The 16,789-nt window shown below is 43.4% G+C and overlaps 1 protein-coding gene across 2 annotated transcripts in view; it reads right to left on the bottom strand.

Moving 5' to 3' along the window:
* Positions 1–16,789, bottom strand: part of Sumf1 (sulfatase modifying factor 1) — an 84,354-nt gene that overhangs the window by 47,223 nt on the left and 20,342 nt on the right. For both annotated transcript variants that reach the window (XM_059256826.1, XM_059256827.1), the window contains exon 4: positions 721–803. In XM_059256826.1, the coding sequence (XP_059112809.1) occupies positions 721–803 (83 nt within the window). The remainder of the gene's footprint in view (positions 1–720; positions 804–16,789) is intronic.

The following is a 16,789-nucleotide window of genomic DNA, read 5'->3' on the forward strand; positions in this document are numbered from 1 at the left end:
ATGGGCTGTCTCTGAAGTTGAACTTCATATACTCCCCACCTCCTGACTATAAGGGCAATAACCCGGAATGTGGTTGAAAACGAAGGCCTAAAATGCCATCTGAAGAATGGGGTTAGGAGAGCATGGTTCCCGGACTGTTGGGAAGCTGAGGCATAATCGAAACCCCTCTTCATCTCCAGGGTTTAACATGTGTTTCTATTTTTGCTTAAGATAATTACCTCCTTGTCACCCCAGAGACCTGCTGACCGACTTGCCACTCTGGTTTTTTTTTTTTTTTAGTCAGATTGTGGCTTCTAAGTATGTCATTGCAGGACTAAAGAGCACACGGATCCTATACCCAAGGCCACCCAGCAGGACACAACTACTTATCCATAAGACAGTTCTTCTCCCACATAAAGACTCATTCATGGATAGACTGTTTTGAGTAAACATGTCATGAGATTTGTGATGACCTGTACAAAGGGAAGAAATCTGTGAGGAGACACTCTGTCAAGACAAAGGAAGCAAGAAAGAGGTCATTTATTCAAAGCCTTCTGTAACTAGACACAGTGGCTAGGTCTTTACATACATTACTTCCTACCAACCACTTTCCTCCCCAGGAGTGGTTGGCCACTCTTACCATTCACTTTACGTATGAAGATAGCTGCTGAGTTCTGCAAGAGCACAAGAATTTTTTCTTTTTTTAAATGAACCACATCAACTGGGCATGACCAGACTCACCTGTGCAGAATACTGGAGTCTGGGCCCTCTGGGTGCCTCCAGTTAGCGCCTTTGACAGGTAACCACCATGGAGCAGCTGCAACCTCAAAGCAACCGAGAACAGGCCCTGTCAGCTACCGTAACTCCAGAAAAACACTGAACTTACATACATAGCCTAAAAATCTCACTTAGAGTCATGATGTCTATTTGGGTTCAAAAACATAGCCTTTACAGAATATCAGGACAATAATCTTACATGTAAATACATCTTTAAACAAAAAAAACTATTAATTCATACCATAAGGCACAAGTGACTCAACAGATGTATGTGTATGTTAAGTGTTGCATAGCTCCAGGAATTTAAGGTTGCCCTGCCCAATAATCTCCCTCTTAAAAGATGGGGAGGTTCTGGGCCACTACCTGGGGCTGTGCTGGTGTCCGAAGGCCACACTGCCACTGGAGCCATACCAATCAGAGCGGTCTGGCCAAGGCGACATCCAAGCCCGGGAAGCTGATGAGGACCATGTCTAGGTCCATGGTCCTACCACAGCTACGGTCTATGTTGATATCTGCGGTCCATGGTGCCACCAAAGGCCACACGGATGCCTAGAGTCTAGGCCATAACTTGTGGCCATGTTGGCACTGGAGGGCCATGTTGGCATGAGGGCCACACCAATGAGTGATCCCTGCTGCCAACTGGGGCCATGGGTGTTGTCTGGGCCATGGCTGCTGCCAAGGGCCATTTCTGGGTCCATGGACCTACCACAGCCCCAGGGTCTCTGACGTCTTGCCCATGGTGCCACCAAAGGCCACATGAATGCCCAGGGTCTAGGCCACATCCTATGGCCATGTTGGTGTCTGAGGGCTGTGCTATAGCTGGGGCCATGGTGTTGTCTGGGCCAGGGCTGCTGCCAAGGACCATGTCTGGGTCTGTAGCCTTACTGCAGCCAGGGTCTGTGCTGACGTCTATGGCTCCTAATACCATCGAAGGCAATGCCAATGCCAGGGGTCTGGGCCACCATCTGGGGCCATGTTGGTGTCTGAGGGCCTTGTTGCCACCAGGGCCATGCCAATCTGAGTGGCCTGTGCTGCCACCTGGGGCCATGGTGACAACAAGCCCGGGCAGCTGATAAGGACTATGTCTGGGTTTCTGGTTCTACCATAGCCAGGTTCTATGTTGATGTCCATGGCCCATGGCACCACCAAAGGCCACACGGATACCTAGGATCTGGACCACAACCTGTATCCATGTTGCAGCCAGGACCACACCAATCTGAGTGGCCCCTGCTGCCACCTGGGGCCATGGGTGTCACTATGTTGCTGGGCTTGGGCTACTACCATGGGCCATGTCTGGGTCCATGGCCCAACAGCAGCCAGGGTCTGGGCTAATATCCATAGCTCATGTTACCACAGGGGGTCATAGGAACCATGTGTGTTAAAATCCGAGGGCCTTGATAAGCCAGCCCTGTCCCTCACTGGCCCTAAGACAGCTGACTCTGTCCCTTGCTGGACACTGCAGCAGGAGAGCTGGTCCCTCCCCACATGGTAGAGTTGATCCCTGCACTCAGGAGAGATGGCCCTACTCCTCACCACAGGCATGGCAGAGCTGGCCCTAATGTCATGGGCCTAGGAGAGCTAGCTCTGCCCCTCGTCTGAGGGGGCAGTCCCAGTGGCCCAGACTGACCAGCTCAGCTACCACCCAGACCCACATCCTAGGTCTTGGGTTGACCTACCCTAACAACTGTCCTATCTATGACCTGCTGGAGTGCACGAAGGGACTGGTCCTGCAGAAGGATAGCCTCAGGATCTCCATGTCTCAGGGCAGGATATCCGAGAGGATTTCAGTAAGGGCTCAGTGGTGTGCCAGAGGCCTTGAACCAGACCAATGAATGACTCATTGCAATGAACATTTTGCAGGTGGAGCTGATTGGACATAAGGGTAGTCTGAGTGACATACTGCAGCTCCCGATACCACTAGGATGAATGAACGGGTGTTGGAAAGATGGAGGAATGAAGTGGGTTTTTGTTTTGTTTTTAATTAACTTTGGGGGAGGCATGCTATAGGGGTGCAGGGCAGACATGGAAGGACTGAGAGGTGAGTGGGATTGCAGTGCATGGTGTGAATTTCCAAAGAGTCAATAAAAATATCTTTATATATATAAAGAAAGATGGGGAAAGAGTTAATCTTCACGTTAAACATGAGGTTGAAGATAATCCAAAATGACCAAAGATCAAGTTTAAACACACAGGGAAAAACAATGAACTATATTTAAAAGATCATGGTTCAACCTGCAGCTCGACATCAGCTGGGTAAGTTCATGATGATTCCTGACAGCCTTCATCTGTGAAACGGGATCAAGATGCAGCCTCAACTAACGCAGACAGCAGAGGAGGCCAAATCAGGTAAGATTGCAAAGCACTGAGGAAATCATTACTAGAACCTTACCAACCTTTTTACTGTTCTATTAATCATGTTCACCAGAGTAATGAAAGTGAAGAGGGGTCCCCACTGAGTGACTAGTTAGGACCTAAAGCTTTGATGCCAATCAAAATTAGCTTTGAATTATGGCTCTGGTATTTACAGTATTTAACCTCTCCAGGCCTGCTTGCTTATTTGTAAATACAGTCAGCAACTCTTTTAGAGTGAAGAATTATAGCAAAATGGGCTTAAGGCTCTGTGCTTAGCAACTTAGGGTAATGAATGAGCAAGCAGTGGGGAAAGGGATCCAGTCTCACTGGGCAGGGCCCTATGACAAGCAGTTACAAGGAGAGCCATATAAATCAATCATTACTGCTAACAGTGAAGACCAGAAACTTAGGAATGATTCTTCTAACAAACTAGAGCAGACTCATGTTTAGCCCCATGACAATCCTATTCTCAACATACTGCATCCCTGTGAGCTTGGTGGGGTGGAAGTGACAGGAACTGTGTCCCTGCTAACAGTGAAAGCTGTCACTGTGAACATCAAGACTACTCTCATTCATTTTTTTTTTCACATTAGCACAATCAAAACATTTAAGGTATCTCCACAACAATCTGATGAAAAGAGACATTTACTTTAAACACTGTAAAAGAAAAGGCATTTTGTCCTTCAACACAACTGCAAGGCATTCAATTTTGCAGCACTCAGGAGCTGAAAGCATGGCTTCCTTCTGCTTCATCTGCAGCTAATCTAGGACTGTTCTGTGTGGTGCCAGTGACAGGCAATTCACTTCACGTCAAGGGACGATGTGCACAGAAAGCTCAGGTCATCTCACTCTTTGATTTCAGGAAGATAATCACATGACTCAACCTGCCCAACTCTACTCCGAGCACAAAGCTCTGCTAATGGAAGCCTCCAGCTCTTAAATTAAAAAAAAAGGAAAAACAAAATATATCAAATCTGGGTGGTGGATACTGGGACACCTTTGTTTTTTCTCATGCCATTTTGTATTTTGAAATATTTCCTTCACCTTTAGCAATGAAAAAAAAAATACAGAATCTGTTTTTATCCATTCTGCCTACTAATGGGCATTTAGGCATTTCCAGTTTGGAGCTATAATAGACAGTCATTGGAATATTCTTCAAAGAGCTTGTGGCTTTGGGTAATACCCACTTCTGCGCACTGTACTCTGTGGAAAGGGCTGCAGGTTATACATACCCCAGCTTTAGAAGAGACAGCAAATGCAAGTTAGGAGAAGCAGCTCCCCAAGGTCCCCAACCATTCTTCCAAGGAGACTATCCATGGAGTTGGGTTCTCCACAGGACTGTCAAGGGCTGCAGCAGCAGCGGCCCGCCTGTCCTTTCATTAGCCCTAGCTTCTCCTGGGATTCAGCCGGCTACAGACACTTACAGCAGACCCACTAAGGGACAGGCACCAAGCCTAATTTCCAGAGAGGATCTCCAAGTTTCAGTGAGGCAAGACAGAACAACAGGAAAGAGTAAAAAGATGTGAGAAAGCAAAGAAGTCTCCTTGCCTTGGAATCTACTTTGCCCTTCTTGCTGAGTCAAAAACAAAAGACAAACAAACAAAAAAACCACAACCGATATTGGCAAAACTGCCTCGAGGGCCAACACAGGTTCTAAAGATACGGCACAGATGCTAAAAGCTACCAATGAACCCTGCTTACCTGGGGCCGGAACCATTGTAACCTTGAGTTTACCATATTAGCACTCCTTTCTTATGCCTGCATCTATGCTGTAAACCTGATTAAAAAAACACCACCCTACATTTTAAAAAGAAAAGTCTTTAAAAAAAAGTGAGTAAACCAACTCATATGTCTTTATTTGGATTTTGAGTTTTGCTTAAACTTTGTTATAAATTACTTCTGCTGTGGAATGTAACTTAGAAAACACCTCAGGCTGGTGGCGGAGTTGGGACACTACTGTCACCAGGAATTGTCAGAGTACAGTTTAAGATAGTTGGTATATTGACAGGTTTTTAAAATTATTTATTTTAGCCAGGCGGTGGTGGCACACACCTTTAATCCCAGCACTCAGGAGGCAGAACCAGGCGGATCTCTGTGAGTTCAAGGCCAGCCTGGTCTACAGAGTGAGTTCCAGGACAGGCTCCAAAGCTACACAGAGAAACCTTGTCTTGAAAAACCAAAAAGAAAAAAAAACAAAAAAGTATTTATTTTATACATAATAATTATTTCATTACAAAATGAGGGACAAAGTGTAAACCTAGTCACCTCATTTTCTCTCCAGTATGCTTCTGAAACTCAAACTCACATCCAGATATACACACATCAGTAGTACGGTTCCTGACTTCCCTTCCCACACTCTTTCTCTGCTTTTGACATTTTTCTTTTCTTCGATTTTACAATACTCAAGCATACCACCCAAAATGAACAAGTTTCAAGGTCCTGGAGCTATACAATGATCAGCTTCACTAATGTCCACAGAGAAACAAAAGAACCCATCATGAAGGGCATAAGGAGGGGACACTGTGACCACAAGTCTTTGATCAAAGACCACAGACTCCTGTTTAACCCAAAACCGCAAGATCTGAATGCAAAGATATTTGCAGACTATACAGAACACAAGCAAAAAATGCACAGATACATGCAGACTCACAGAACCCTGCTTCTAAATAAAAACTACAAAACTACCCAGCTGTCCTACACTTAGTTATCAAAGCTTACCTAAACACAGAAATAGATTATGTATTGTTATAAAAGGAACCTATAGAGTGTAGGTCTGACTTTGTTTCCATAAAATATTTGCATAAAAATGTATGTTGGTATAGCTAGAAGTAATAAAAAAAAACTCCAGGAAAATATACATACACTTAACAGGGTGAAGGACTGGAGGAGTTGTACACGGTTTTAGAATGAGCATGCATCAGAAAACACGCTTTATCAGCTTCAGTACTCTGGACATTCTCTAGGCCATATAATTAATTCCATCTTGGTTAGGGCCTCCTGTGTGAGGTAGAATGTGTGGCAGCATTTCTGTCCTCTACCCACTACACACCAGCTACATATTAACTGTGGGGGGGCGGGGGGGGGGGATCAAGACATTGCCACATGTTCCCCCAAAGAGCAAACTGTCCACCGCAGCAACAACCAGGAAAAGCATTAGTCATTTGAAGTGTTAATATATACCTCACACTGGCACAGTGATAGGAGCACCTGACTCTATCTAGCAGGTACAAACTACCTGAGTTTGAAAACAGCACTACATGCTATAAGACATAAGTGCTCAAACTCTCTACCCTCTCCAGGCCCTGGTTTACTCATTTGTGAAGTGGAGATAAAAATCCCACAGTTGGCATAAGGATTATATAACAAAATACATAGACAAGCACTAGGATACGGAGTAAAAAAAAATCACCCACATGTCAATTACTAGTCTTACTATTATTTATTCATGTTAATGAATGTTATAAAATCATCTTAAATCATCTTCCATAGAGCACATATTCCAATTAGTAAAAACCTACTCTCCAGTCTGTGCCTCATTCACCCATCAGATCACCTCTTCAGAATACTCACAGGCTGTGGGAAGTGCCCAAGGGCTATAAAGTCAAGGAACAGCATGTGTCGTACGGACATATTCTCAAGAAGAGTATATAATGACATTCTTTCATCACAGGCTTGCTTGGAGAACCATCTACACATAAGCCAGCCTGTTCCTTTGCAGCAAGATGCACCATGGATGTGATAAACAGGAGGATGACCTCCAAACCAGACAAAGCCTCAGCACAGATAAGGACACTAATGGCATGCCAGCCTGTGAGACCAACCATGGTCACCACTGTGATCAGTCAGATTCAGAGTCAAAATCTCCAAATGACACAAGAAACTGAAGTCACCCCACGATAATTATGAAATCAGGTGTGGCCTTGTTCATCCTGGCCAACTTGTTCTGGATGAGCCAAGATATTTTTTGACTAAACTCATGGCACACTCCACCCAATTTCATGGATACCTTCTTCTTGCAAATGTCAGTATTTTTTTAAGATTTTTAAAATATATTTTTATATATATATATGTTTTAAAAAATCACATCATGTACCCCAATCACACCTACCTCCCAGTCCTCCTAGGTCTGCCCTATTCCCCACCCCTCTGGCCGCCTCCCACAAGAAGAAAAGGAGGAGGAGAAGAAGAAAGAAGTCTAATTTGTGTTGCCCACACAACCACTAAAGCATGGTCAAACTCCCAGTGGCCAGACCCTTAAAGAAAACTGAATCCTTCCCCACCCCTACCTACCTCTCCATTTATTGTGGAGAGCTACACTTCAGCATCCTTATCACAATTTTTAAAAGTTCTCTTCAATGGCTTCCTATCTAGGCTGTTACTTTTTTGGGGGGGGGGCGGGGAGGTTGTCACAGAAGCTTTCTATGTCTCTCTTCCTCAACTGTGAGTCTGCAGTCATCCACACCCCTGCAAAAGCAGCATCCTTGCCCTTTACAGTCAGCAAGTATTGCACAAATCTTATAATTAAAAACCCAGAGCCAGATATTGGGGTAAATGCTGAAAGATCAGAGAAAACAAGCCACAGCCACTTCTCACCCCATCAACTCCTCAGCCAAAAGGGGAAGAGCCTCTCTCCACAAATCCTCAGACTGAATGCCCCTGGGTCCTCAGTGGAAAGGGTGCTGAATTCCTGTCTCCTTCTACCTTAAATTCCTTTCTCTATCCAGCCATATCACTTCCTGTCTCAACCTTTCTAGTGCTGAGATTAAAGGTGTGTGACTCCCAAGTACTGGGATTAAAAAATGTGTGCCACCACTGCCTGACTCTGTTTCTCTTTTAGACTGAATTAATTTCCTGTAGTCTAGGGTGTCTTTGAACTCCAGAGAGATCTCTGCCTCTGAGTGCTAGGATTAAAGGTGTCTGCCATCATTGCCTGGCCTCTAAATTTAATCTAGTGGCTGGCTCAGTCCTCTGATCTGTAGGCAAATTTTATTTGTTAAAGTACAAACAAAATATCACCACAAGCAGAGGTATGGATCATGGCATAGTTTCTGGTGACAGTGTGGACCATGGACATCAATACAAGCCCTGCCTGCATTAGGACCATGGACCCAGACATGGCCCTCGGTGGCAGCATGGGCCATGGACATCAACATAGCTTCAGGTGTCAGCCAAGACCATGCATCATGGCCTTTGATGGTAACATGAGCCACGGACATCATCACCATATCGATTTTTTTTAATGTATATGAGTGTTTTTCTGCATGTATGTCTATATACCATGTGTGTGTCTGGTACCTGAGGAGACCAGAAGTGAGCATCATATCCCTGAGACTGATGTTACAGATGTGGGTGCTAGGAATCAAATGTGGGGCCTCTGGAAGAGAAACCAGGGCTCTTAAACACTAAGACATCTCTTCAGTCCCAAAGGTCAGGGTTACTAATTCAACGTTTTAAAAAATTTGTCCTTGAACTTCTGGCTCTGCCTTGAAAATAAAAGCTATTTTATCACATTTAGGAGCCTTTATGAAATAAAAACAACTTTTATGAACAAACACACTTGGGGAGTTATCCAGGATTATATGCAAATGATCCTACCCTTAGCACTGTTCTTTACTGGGTGTTTTGATTACTGAGTAAAAGCAGCAATGTGGAGAGGCTGGCATAAAAACATAAAAACCACCTCATCCTAAGACAAGAAAGTCTCAGTTGGATGTGGTTGTCCACCTACACATTCTCTGCTCAACCAAGACAACCTGAAGTTTTAGCACTGCTTTATATTCGAGGGAAAGGACTTTAAACATGACCTATTTCTACTCAGCCATCTCCATAGCAACTGCCTTGGGTTTAAGTTGAAACAGCTGTACCAGCCTGCCAGTGGCCAATGGCAATGTAAACAGAATCCATGTGAGTCTCATGCCCCCTCAAGAAATGGACTTCAGAAAGCAAAGACATGGTTTCCCACCTCTCCCGTGGGACACAGCCAGAACTGTAGTAAGAACTTGAAAAGAGGGGGAGGGGAGAACAGCAAAAGTGCCTTTCTTCTTGCCAGAGGCGGTAAATTATGCTTCTTATACACACACCGCAGCCCAGAATAAAACCCACACAGAAAAAGATGGAATACTGTGTAATTATGCATATTCAAGTCTAAAGATGTCAAGTTCACAATTTTACAACTTCTCTCTCAAAAACTAAATGCATTTAGACAAGCAGATTAAAAAGACAGAGGTTTCTTGAGATGTAGTATAAACATGACAGCTATCCTTACAAAAACAGCCAGGGAGAATTTTTTCAACTGGCACCAGCGAACAATGAGAAAGTGCAGCTCTATTCAAATTCACAAAGTATAAATAAAACTGAAGGAGAATCTAACAACTGGAAGAATCAAATGGAAGAGAGATCACGGTGACTGAAATGTCTCTAGATTCAGCAACATGTACAAATGCATCAGAACAGGCTCTAGTAATGGGTGGAAACAAAATCATCATCACAATAGAAAGGTAGTCCAGTCAGATGGATGACTTCTAATTAAATCCTGAGTCAGGTACCTTGATGACTTAATAGGCTGAATGCAAAAGAACAATGCTTGCTTTTTCAAACAGGACACAAATATTTTTGAAAGGCAGGGTGAAACTAAAAAATTTTCAAGATGTTCCGCTTCACTTCTTAGTGAAATGTCCTGTCCTGGAACATTATACTCACAATTAGCATACACAACATTTCAGGTCTTCCCAGAAGACTTGAAACACTTGCAGGGTTGGACATTCTAGGCAATCAGTAAGAATGGCTCAAGGGATACACGTATCCAGTGAAAGCTGAAACTTGATCAATTTTACTCATTTTCAGTTGAAACATAGATAGACATAGGGAATGGTACTGATGTGGGTATTTTCTTAAAAGAAATAAGAAAAAAGACGTACTGTTTAAAAAAAAAAACTTTAACTTTGACAGAGGGTGCAATAGGTGACAGTATGTCCCATCTTTACATGTGATAGTACTCAGCAAAATCCTCTATCACATTACACATAGAGCAAGTAGATTTAATCACTTACTGTATGCCTGCATATAGTAGTTTGAATGAGAATGAGAATGACCCACGGGCATTATTTGAATGCCTGCTCCCTAGTTGGTGGAACTATTTAGGAAGAATTGGGCAGTGTGGCCTGGTTGGAGGAAGTGTGTTACTGGGGGTGGGCTTTGAGGTTTCAAAAGTCAATGCCATTCACAGAGTTCCCCCCCACCAACTCATTCTCTCGCTCTCTGCCTCCTACTTGTAAATGACAAGCTCTCAGCTACTGTTCCAGTGCCCTGCCTGCCTGCCTTCCTGCCAGCTGCCATGCTCCCTACCATGATGATCATGAACTCACCCTCTGAAACTATAAGCCCCAATAAACTCTTTCTTCTCTAAGTAGCATCAGTCACTGGGTCTTACCACAGCAATAGACAAGTAATTAAGACACCATATGACCATAACACAGAAATTAATTCTATGTGGAGGGCTGTGGGTGCAGCTCCATGGTAGAGAATTTGTATAGTGTATATATAACTCTGGCTTCAAACATCAACCCTAGAAAATAATCATCTTCAGAAAAGATGCTTGAAGGATATTTTGAAAATTTTATCCACTGAAATATTATCTCTCTCACTCTTGTAATTGCTTTTGTTCTTTCACAGTGCTGAGATCAAATCCAGGGACATATTGCACTACCACTGAGCTATATTCAACTCATTTTTTTTTAGATAGGGCCTTGCTATATAGCTCAGGCTGGCCTTGAACTTGTGATCCTTCCTCTGCCTCCTGAATGCTGGGATTACAGGTGTGCAACAGCCCATTGTAATTTCTTATTTCTCTCTCTCTCTCTCTCTCTCTCTCTCTCTCTCTCTCTCTCTCTCTCTCTCTCTCTCTTCTGAGATAGGGTTTCTCTGTGTAGCCTTGGCTGTCCTGGAACTCGCTCTGTAGACCAGGCTGGTATCAAACTTAGAGATCCACTCGCCTCTGCCTCCCAAATGTTGGGATTAAAGGCATGCACCACCACCACCTGGTACATATGGATTTCTTAAAGCTGGGTATCCCTGGGCATGAGTAATCTACTGTATGTAATTTACCTTATTTCTATAAGGGGATTGATGATATAAAGACCATTCAACTGGGGAAAGGAAAGCTAGACTCATTCTTTCCCTTGATCCAAGTTGAACCTTAACAGACCCATGTCAGGGCTGGAGATGGCACGAGAGGACCAAGGTTCAATTCCCAGCACACACATGGCAGTTCATAACTGCCTGTAACTACAGTGTCAGGGGATCTAACACCTTCACACATACATATATGCAGGCAAAACACAAATGCACATGAAATAAAAATAAACAACTTATTTTTAAAAAAAGATCTATGCCTTGAAAGTAAATGGAAGTGCATGTTAAACAGGATTGTGTGACCGCAGCTTACCTCATGCACCCTCATACTGATCAGGTGTCTTGGAACAGGTTGGAGGAAAGCGTGCCCTGTTATCCTATTATATTAAGTTCTCCCCTTCCAAGGTTATCACAGTTTACTTCCTGAGCCCACGCCACACACTGACTCCTAAGACAAGCAAACAACTGTTCTTTTCAATAAAAGCACAAACAACAGAAGCACTTTATCTTATCCAATCATCCAGCCCTAGACAGCCCTTTCCAAATAACTGCAGCTCTAAACTCACTTCAAACCTTAAGGACTGGGCCAGCATCTCTCACCAAGGAAGAGCTGCCTTTGCAGCCAGAGAGATAGGTCATAATAAGTCTGAACCCTGCTCTTTCAAAAACTAAGTGCTCCAACACAATACATGAATGATAAGCTTTCATTCTGCCAGATATTGTTAAGCACTTATTAAGTGACAGTCACTGAACTAGGAATACAGTAGTAAATACACAAAGCAAAGCCAGGCATGGCTTTAACCCCAACACTCAGAAGGCAGAGCCAGGCAGATCTCTGAGTTTGAAGCTAGCCTGGCCTACAGAGTGAGTTCCAGGAGAGTCGGGGATATACAGAGAGACCTTATTTCAAAAAAAGGAGAAAACCAAACAAACAAAAGAAAAACCACAAGGCATTTGACCCACCTTAAAATGAAGTCTAGCAAAGGGAAACAATCATGAAATACCTACACAAACAATCATGATGATAAGTGAGGTGAACAGTTGTTGTGCAATATTATTTTCAGATGTGTTACATTTGTTTCTGCTGTTTTAATGATGCAAAGATGTGTTGCATTCTTTTATGTTGCATTTGTTTAACTCTGTGAAGCTGTGTTACTTTGCCTGTCTAAAACACCTGATTGATCTAATGAAGAGCTGAATGGCCAATAGCAATGCAGGAGAAAGGATAGGTTGGGCTGGCAGGCAGAAAATAAATAGGAGAAGTCTGGGAAGAAAGGACCAAGGAATGAGAGAAGGAACAAGAAAAGAAGGGGCCAGCCACCCAACTAGACAGTTAGACACGGCATAAGAAGGTAAGAAAAGATATACAGAATATAGAAAGGTAAAAGCCCAGAGGTAAAAGATAGACAGGATAGCCGGGCGGTGGTGGTGCACGCCTTTAATCCCAGCACTCGGGAGGCAGAGGCAGGCGGATCTCTGTGAGTTCGAGGCCAGCCTGGTCTACAAAGTGAGTTCCAGGAAAGGCGCAAAACTACACAGAGAAACCCTGTCTCGAAAAACCAAAAAAAAAAAAAAAAGATAGACAGGATAATTTAAGTTAAGAAAAGCTGGCTAGAAACAAGCCAAGCTAAGGCCAGGCATTCATAAGTAAGAATAAGATTTCATGTGTGATTTTCTTTTGGGGGGTGGGGAGCTGGGTGGTCGGCTGCCAAAAGAGCAAAGAGTAAAGAGTAAAAACAACCAACTACAAGCAGTACAGAGGAAGGGCACAAGAAGTCACAAGAACACCTAACAGGCAGGGAGCATGTCAGCTTAGAATGTGGATGAGAGAGGATGGTGTCCAATGAACCTCCCAGAGGGAGCACAGCTGAGAGATGTGGTGGGCAGTCAAAGCAGGTGGGCACAGCAGCCCCTTGCCAAATGCACTGCCTGAGTTGTTCCTGAAATCAGTTCCACTCAACCTGCAGGGGTCCCCTGAAACATTCTCTCACCCAGACTTTCCAGGATCAACAACTGTGGGAAATTCCTTGAATAATTGACAGGCATTGCTGGAAAAGCACAGAAGACAATCTTAGAAAAGCAGCCAGAACTGGAAGGAACTGTGTCCACTACAGTGACCTGTGAGTGTGAGCAACCCACAATCAGAGTGTGGAAGGACTGGAACGCCTACCCCACAAACTTGACACTGACACACCACGGTGCCCTTCCAGCACAGAATCTCTAAGGAGAACTCCTACAGGGCAAAAATCACCTGACCAAAACAAAATGACAAGAGGAAGATAGGTCATGAAGGATGTGAGCAAAGTCACAAAACTATTCTAGACCAGTTGATAATGAAAAACAAAATGACTCAGGTTCTAATCCAACCAAATGTTACTGTAAGAAAAAAAGAGATGAAGAAACAGGACAGAAATAAATGCAGCCTGGAAGACGTGTACATCCTTTTCCTATGATTCTAACAAAATACTGGATGCTGGGTAATGCCTAAAGAAAACTAGTTTGGATTGGGAGTGTAGTTCAGTGTCCACGATGTAGAAAGCTCACTCCCCATCGTCACAAAGGAGAAAGGGATGTTTACAGAGTGATGATTCCATTCATGCATGTAATCACGGAGGCCAGAGGCCAGGGACTTTCCCACTTGTTCAACATCTTCTTTCAGATCAAGTTTCTCACTGGCTTACCAACTTGGAGCCCAAGAATCCTTGTGCCGTTTCCCCAGTTCTGGAATTACAGGCATGTACCCCTGAAGCCAGTTTTTTCACATGGGGTCTGGGGACCAAACTCAGGCCTTGGTGCTCACAGGCAAGCATTTTACTGACTGGGCCATCTCTCCAGCCCGGGTTTGCTCCTTTATAACAACTCTTATAAGAAGATATTCCCTTTGGTAGGCAGCATCCACAGTGACCTAATTACCTCCTAATTTTAAAGGTTAAAGTTGATCTTAATAGTCTACTTAAACTCTACCACTTCTCCACACTACCACATTGCAACTAATCTTCTAGTATAACCACATCTAAACCACAGGAGAAGAAGAGCTCTCGTGTGCGCTCTGGCACATGCTCTAGTGCTCTCTCTCTCTCTCTCTCTCTCTCTCTCTCTCTCTCTCTCTCTCTCTCTCTCACACACACACACACACACACACACACACAGCATGCTGTTCCAAAATGAGGTAAATAATATCCATAGGCAAAAGAATAAGTCCTAATTCATAAACACACATAGGTGCCAAAGTCGATAAAGCACTAGAAATTAAACAAAAAGTCGTTTCACAAATATTGCCTCAGAGACCCAACAGACAAAATGAATAAAATGTTTAACTTAAGGGAAAACAAGGACAAAGGCAATTCAAAAAATAAGTAATAAACATGGTCAGAAGGTATGGTTCAATAGTACAGTGCTTGCTTAACATGCATAAGAATCTAGGTTTGACCTCATTACCACTCCCAAAAAGTAAAATGATCTTACAAATAAAGGCTCCAAAAGTGGGGCGGGGTCAGTGAAGGCACAGAAAAACACAGTAAAAACTTTAGAAAAAAAAAAAGAAGTTCTTATATTTAAACCCTAATACTGAAAATACAAATTGAAAAGGCAAACTTGTACCTGAGAATACTGACCCACAATGATTAGCACCAACACACACTTATAGAGCAAACACCACACACCAAAGAGGAAAAAACACTTGAACACTCAGGCAAAAACAATAAGCAGCTTTCAAGGAAAAAAAAAAAAAAACTTAGACTTTCAACAGCAAGGCTTTATTCCAAAAGAAAACAAAATAAAGTGTGTAAAACAGTCAAGAAAAACAAATGTGAAGCAGCTATTTCCTCTCCAGCAAAACTGACCTGGGAGTTTAAAAGTGCCCTGACATGAAGCTGCTGTCGACAAACAGTATGAAGGAATACTGTTCCCACAGCCACTTCCTGAAGAACCTAGCAGAGACTGAGCCTCATCACTCAGAAGACTGAACACAAACGTAGTTTCAGAACTCGGTCTAAGGAGTTAAAAAGTGGACCACGCTCCATGCAGCGGCTCTAGGCTTCAGTAATAAAATGAAGTAGTCTGACTATCTCGGAGATAGGGGGGAAGAGGAAGCCACAGTGAGTGTCTGAGTTCGCTTTAACCCTTTCTCATCATCACAGAGCTGATGCTGGCACTGATGTGTGATCCTGGATGAAGTCCTGGGCAGCTGTGGGCTAGTCCCCTCTGCCCCTGTCCTGAGAAACAGGATTCCTGGTGTAGAAATAAAGGAAAGGATGTAATACAGGACAGACTAAGTTAGAAACCCAGAAATAAAAGTATCAACATGAAACAGGGGGGCGGGGGTAATCCCATTTAAGCTCTGCCCACTAAAGAGGTAGGTGATGCAGTGGCACTGAACACACACTGAAACAAACAAACAAAAACACAGCACTCCTCTATGGAGATGCAGCTGTGATCTGAACAAAGAGCATTCTTCCAGCCTCATGGGTTTGACCACTTCGTCCCCAGCTGGAAGCGCTGTTTGGGAAAGTTACTGAAGCTTCAGGAGGTGGAGGCCTGCTGAAGGAAGTGCAGGATGGAGGGGGTGGGGGAAGCGAGGGGGCAGGCTTTGAGGTTTTTAGCGTGATCCCACTTATTTTCTGTTTCCTTAGTGCAAATGCAGTGTGATCAGCCAGTTTCCTGCTCCCATCACCATGCCACAGTGGACTCCTCCCTCTGAAACTTTAAGCTAAAATAAAGTCTTTCTCCCCTAAGTTGTCTTTTGTTTGGGCATTCTATCTCAGCAACAAAAAAGAAACTAGAAGAGAAACCAGGGCTTCTTCCTGCAAAGCTAACACTGGACTGGGGTGGGACAGATACTATCATCAGAAAAAGCAAAGAAGCCATAAAGGACTCCTAGGCACAGTTCAAAAGGATCCAGAACAAGATTCCTTTATGGGCCAATGAAAACAACTTAAAATTAGACTGTGGGGATGGTTGCACAACTCTAAAAATACACCAAGCCAACACTGAATCGTATACTTAAAAAGGTGAATTGTACAATATATAAACTACATCTCAATGCAACTGTTTAAAGCAAGAAGAGGGGACATAACAGGGCCTGCATGAACTTGAAAAGGCATCCTGTGCTCAAAAAGAGCAAAGCGTGGCCTTCAAAAAAAGATCATGATTCCAAGTGAATGAAATACAGAGCATGTTTAAATCCATGAATTCTTCAAAATTTGTTTAAATATAGTACTTACAAATACCTATAGTTGCATCAAAATTATATAGGACTAAATACATATATACACAATGAATACACATTAAAACTGGTGCAATCAGCCAAGCAGGAGGTTGTATCACCTGTCATTTCTGGCTGAGAACTACAGTTACACGAGATAATATTACCACAGGAAACTCAGTGAGGACACACCCTCTCATACAACTCCCTGGGAAAATATAACTATCTTTAAAGGAAATTTGGTTTGGGGAGTCTTCTGTTTGTTTGTTTGTTTGTTTGTTTGAGGTGGGGGGTCTTAAGCAACAAAAGCTAGTCTTGAATTTACTCTGTAGCCAAGATTAGCACTGA

This window comes from Peromyscus eremicus, chromosome 3 (assembly GCF_949786415.1).
Source record: "Peromyscus eremicus chromosome 3, PerEre_H2_v1, whole genome shotgun sequence".
Taxonomy (NCBI): domain Eukaryota; kingdom Metazoa; phylum Chordata; class Mammalia; order Rodentia; family Cricetidae; genus Peromyscus; species Peromyscus eremicus.